At 43.9% G+C, this 5,521-nt stretch overlaps 1 protein-coding gene across 1 annotated transcript; it reads right to left on the bottom strand.

Moving 5' to 3' along the window:
• Positions 1 to 4,107: 4,107 nt before the first annotated feature.
• On the bottom strand, positions 4,108 to 4,855 carry LOC127179627 (uncharacterized). Its single transcript, XM_051133289.1, has one exon. The coding sequence runs from the start codon at positions 4,774 to 4,776 to the stop codon at positions 4,108 to 4,110; it is 669 nt and encodes a 222-aa protein (XP_050989246.1). The 5' UTR covers positions 4,777 to 4,855.
• Between the last annotated feature and the right edge of the window lie 666 nt (positions 4,856 to 5,521).

Below are 5,521 nucleotides of genomic sequence, written 5' to 3'. Positions count from 1 at the left end.
AGTGGCTTTGAGTTGTGAGTTATTTTCATTCCTTTGTAATGCCTGAATAATCAAGCCTATGCGGATGAGGTCCAGGGGGGATTGCTTTGCCCCCGATAAGGAAATCCCTGAAGGAGCTCAGAGTCCCGACTCTTCCCCCGCCACATTTTCCCCTTGTTGTTGTGCTATGAAAGCCGGCGTACGGCTGGCACTCCGACGTCTGTGGGAGAGGCGAGCTGGTCTTTGATACCTGCATCGAGGCAGGCGAACGTGTGGCAGACGCCACAGAGCCGGGTACGTGCGTTTGGAGAAGGGGGCTCTGCGCCTTTCCGCTCGGCTGCCATTTGATCAGGTGGAGACAAAAGACTAGCACTTGGGTCCTACTTTCTGTGTCACTCTCGCTTGAGTCTTTCTTAACTTCCTGTTCTCCGCTAGGAAATGGCTTCAAAGAGCTATCATTAAAAGTTAGTTGTGGCTGCACCACTTGTTATGCATTGTAACTTTATCGCTGGTTTTGATAACGCACCGACAGCATTCGCAGGCGTATTTTTAGGTCCAAATGTCAGCTTGAATTGTTTGCTTTGTAATCGCGGTAAAATTGATATGACATTGAGGGGACGGGAATAATTTGATGAGGACAGGTTAGAATACATGAATAATAGATATGGCATGTATACAGGGTCGTGACTGGAAGAGCAGAGTTGTGTTTTCCAAGAGTTCGGGGAGATGTACTTGTAATAGATAAAAACAAACTCAGTAGTGTAGGGGTTTTTTTTCAAAGAAAGAATCAATATAGGGTATCAGCACATCTGCTGATTCAATTCTGTTTCACAGGCTCACGTTTTGATTTGAATCTTATGCACATTCTGATTTATTTGGTTATATTTCAGTAAGAATGTCTGTTTTGTTACAAATGAATAAATCAATCTGTTAAATCTATTCTATCGATTATTTTAGGAATAGAGTATTCTACCGATTATTCCGTCGGTAAATCGAGTAATCGGATAAGTCATTTTCTTTATTAAATATACAAGATATATATATATATATATATATATATATATATACACATAATACAAAATTACATAATTTAAAGTTAATATTTAGTATTATGATATTAACCTTCAATATTGTAGTAACAGTGCTAACTGACTTAACGATTTAAACTGCGTAATTATTTGAACTTTTATGCTTGTAAAAGTCATTTGTTCATGAATTGCACTACACCGGTCACGTTGTATGTTGGGGTTTTTTTGCGTGCAACTGAGTAATGGGCATAGGGTAAAAGATTTTATGATTTTTGGGAACCAGTACTAGGATTATTCAAATGAATTTCAGAATTAATTGGAAAATCTGTGAAATTTGATGTGTCCTATCATCAAAGCCAAACCATTAAAACCAAAGTAAGGGACAGTAAATGGATGCACTTGAGTTGCCAAACCATTTGTGTGGTTCCCAAAAACCCCAACTTTCTTTTAACACTGAACTGAGTTGTCCGTCATCTGCTCTAGGTCAGATGTAGCAATTCTCCCTCATGTACACAAAAACCATCGTTGGTGCTTTTATACCCAATTTGCCCATTTCGTAGCTCCTCTGAGGCCAATCTCCCACCTTTCACCCTCTCTGGTTTCCTTGCTGAGGGAGACCCCGAGCCTTGGTTGCCTTGTTAACTCTAGTTAGACTCTGTTGGCCCAGCAAGAACAGTGAAAGAGGAAGATGTTTCTCCTAATGTTTGTTTTCAGAGCGGAGCTGCGTGAGCCCTGAGTTGATGCCGGCATCGATTGTTCCAACAGTGAGGACTAAAGTGCACCCCTGTGTGCTTTCTTCCCCTTCCTCACCACTGACCTTCAGGGCGCACAGCCATTGCTCCGCAGTAGGGGGCAGTAGTACATAATGATTGCACAGCTGGGGGGTGGAGGGTGGGTGGGGGAGGCAAACCTTAAACACAACATTACCACCTGTACCTCACTGGAGGACATGCTGCTTTGATGGGCCTGACTGTGGCCATTGATTGACCTGTGTTTATATCCACTCTCTTAGTTTTGCAGAGTTTGTCTTGGGCTGTTGGGCTTTGCTGGAGGGCTGCATGCTGGAAAATAATTTCTCCTCACAGAGGTTTCACTGGCTTTCTGCCTTCCTCAACGTTTTGGAACGGGTTTGTGGTTATTAACGGTTACCAGTGCTCGTGGGTTGAAACTTTTGGGTTTTATTGGCTAGATGCATTTTTGAAACTTTGTGGATAAGTGAATGGCAAGATGGCACTCCATTTTTTTTAAAACACTATTTATTGTAATAAAACAGTTAAATTATGGAAAATTCATATTTATTTATTTATTATTTATGATACATTACCATTTAAATTTTGGGGGTCAGTAAGGTGTTTTTTTTTTTGTTTGTTTGTTTGTTTTTTTAATTAATAATTTTATTCTCCAAATTTATTAAAATCTTTATTCTCCATGCTTTAAATTGATTAAAAGTGACAGTAAAGACATTTTATATTGTTACAAAATTTCTCTTTAATAACAGTGCTGTTCTTTTGAACTTTTTATCAAAGGATTAAAAAAATTGTTTCTAGAAAAATATTAAGCAGCTAACATTTTCCACATTTACAATAATAAGAAATGGTTCTTAAGCACTAAATCTATGGAGTGAATTTTGTGCCAATATTCGTCAAACAAATCCAGCGTTTTGCAAATAAAATCTGCTTTGCAAAGAAAACTCCCCTTTCAAACAAACGCGAAGTGATTTGCAAATACAAAACTCTATTTGAGAAAAAATGCAGTGGTATGGACAAACATATGTATTGGGTGTTACAACTGTGAGACTCAGTTGCCTTTTTCTGAGGAAACTTGGCCTGATTTTCTCACAGATGTGTGCAGGCAGATTTTCTCACAAATGCAACTGAGCAACTTCCTTTTCCAAAAAAGCGACAGATAGTGCTGTCGGTCAATTTACACTAGTCTCCTGAGACCCAAAACACCTTTATTGTGAACATTTATTGTAATTCTGCTTTGTGTTGAGACATAGTCTACAGTGGAGAGAAATATAGTATAAGGTATAAGTATAAAACTACATATAGACAACCTAGTAGGCTAATCTAATTATACAAATAGGCTACTATAATCAAACTAGTTTAAGTTCATGTGAGCTTTATTGTGATTCAGCTATGTAAATGTACCAAATGTTTGTGAAAACACTTTGTGGAGACTTGTGTAAATTGACCGACAGCGCCATCTGCTGTTTTTTTGGAAAAGGAAGTTGCTCAATTGCCTTTGTGAGAAAATCTGCCTGCACGCATTTGTGAGAAAATCAAGCCAAGTTTCCTCATAAAAAGGCAACTGAGTCTCACAGTTGTAATATACAATAAGGCCCAATCCCAGTTTTACCCCTTACCCCTTACACTTTCCCCTGTCCCTCCGTTTGGTGCGTTTACGTGAAGGGGTAAGGGTGTCTCAATTTTTTTTTTTTTTTTTTGTTGGCGGGGTAGGGGGAAGGGGAAGGGCTAGATAGCCCTCCAAACGAAGATTTTTCGGGACCTCACTTCAAACGAAGGGCTAAGAGAAATTTCCAACATGGCTGCTCACTTGAGATTTTTATGACAATTTTTATTATATGTATATTTCCTTCAATCTTGTGTTTGTGTTTACGGTGATGTTCTGTAAAGAAACGTTTGCAAAAAAAAATCGCTGCAACCCACACAACTGCTATGACTGACATCTTTGGAATTTGTGATAAACATCAGCGCATGTCCGCTGACGTAACATTAGTAGCTAGCGACAACGTATGATGACGTGTATAACCGTTTAGTAGTGGTGTCCCATTTCTTAGGAAAAATGTTTAACCCTTCCCCTTTCCTCTTCGTTTCAAGGGGCGAGGGGTAGGCAAAGGGGTAGAAAATAGAATTGGGATTGGGCCTAAATATATTTGTCTATACCACTGCATTTTCTCTCAAATAGAGTTTTATATTTTCAAATCACTTTGCGTTTGTTTGAAAGTCGCGTTTTTTCTTTGCAAATCAGATTGTTTATTTGTAAAATGCTGCATTGGTTTGATGAATATTGGCACAAAATTCCATCCATCCATCCATTTTCACCCGCTTATCCGGAACCGGGTCGCGGGGGCAGCAGTCTAAGCAGAGACGCCCAGACTTCCCTCTCCCCAGACACTTCCTCCAGCTCTTCCGGCGGAACACCGAGGCGTTCCCAGGCCAGCCGAGAGACATAGTCCCTCCAGCGTGTCCTGGGTCTTCCCCCGGGGCCTCCTCCCGGTGGGACATGCCCGGAACACCTCCCCAGGGAGGCGTCCAGGAGGCATCCGGAACAGATGCCCGAGCCACCTCAACTGGCCTCTCTCGATGTGAAGGAGCAGCGGGTCTACTCCGAGCTCCTCCCGAGTGACCGAGCTCCTCACCCTATCTCTAAGGGAGCGCCCAGCCACCCTACGGAGAAAACTCATTTCGGCCGCTTGTATCCGGGATCTTATCCTTTCGGTCATGACCCAAAGCTCATGACCATAGGTGAGAGTAGGAACGTAGATCGACCGGTAAATCGAGAGCTTCGCCTTACAGCTCAGCTCTTTCTTCACCACGACAGACCGGTACAGCGACTGCATTACTGCAGAAGCTGCACCGATCCGTCTGTCGATCTCCCGCTCCATCCTTCCCTCACTCGTGAACAAGACCCCCAGATACTTAAACTCCTCCACCTGGGGCAGGGACTCCACACCAACCTGAAGAGGACAAGCCACCCTTTTCCGACTGAGAACCATGACCTCAGACTTAGAGGTGCTGATTCCCATCCCAGCCGCTTCACACTGAACTGCAAACCGCCCCAGTGCCTGCTGTAGGTCCTGGTTCGAGGAAGCCAACAGGACAACATCATCCGCAAAAAGCAGAGATGAGATCCTGTGGTTCCCAAACCAGACCCCCTCCGGCCCCTGGCTGCGCCTAGAAATCCTGTCCATAAAAATAATGAACAGGACCGGTGACAAAGGGCAGCCCTGCCGGAGTCCAACACGCACCGGGAACAGGTCCGACTTACTGCCAGCAATACGAACCAGACTCCTGCTCTGGTCATACAGGGACCGAACAGCCCTTAACAAAGGACCCCGGACCCCATACTCCCAGAGCACCCCCCACAGGACACCGCGAGGGACACGGTCGAATGCCTTCTCCAGATCCACAAAACACATGTGGACTGGTTGAGCAAACTCCCATGAACCCTCCAGCACCCTGAAGAGGGTATAGAGCTGGTCCATTGTTCCACGACCAGGACGAAAACCACATTGTTCCTCTTGAATCCGAGGTTCGACTATCGGACGAATTCTCCTCTCCAGTACCCTGGCGTAGACCTTCCCAGGGAGGCTGAGAAGTGTGATCCCCCTATAGTTGGAACACACTCTCCGGTCCCCCTTCTTAAAAAGAGGGACCACCACCCCGGTCTGCCAATCCAGAGGCACTGTCCCCAGCCTCCACGCGATGTTGCAAAGGCGTGTCAACCAAGACAGCCCTACAACATCCAGAGACTTTAGGTACTCAGGGCGG

The sequence above is a fragment of the Labeo rohita genome, chromosome 17, assembly GCF_022985175.1.
Source record: "Labeo rohita strain BAU-BD-2019 chromosome 17, IGBB_LRoh.1.0, whole genome shotgun sequence".
Taxonomy (NCBI): domain Eukaryota; kingdom Metazoa; phylum Chordata; class Actinopteri; order Cypriniformes; family Cyprinidae; genus Labeo; species Labeo rohita.
The sequence above is the reverse complement of the archived record's forward strand: the minus strand, read 5'-3'. Positions and strand labels throughout refer to the sequence as shown.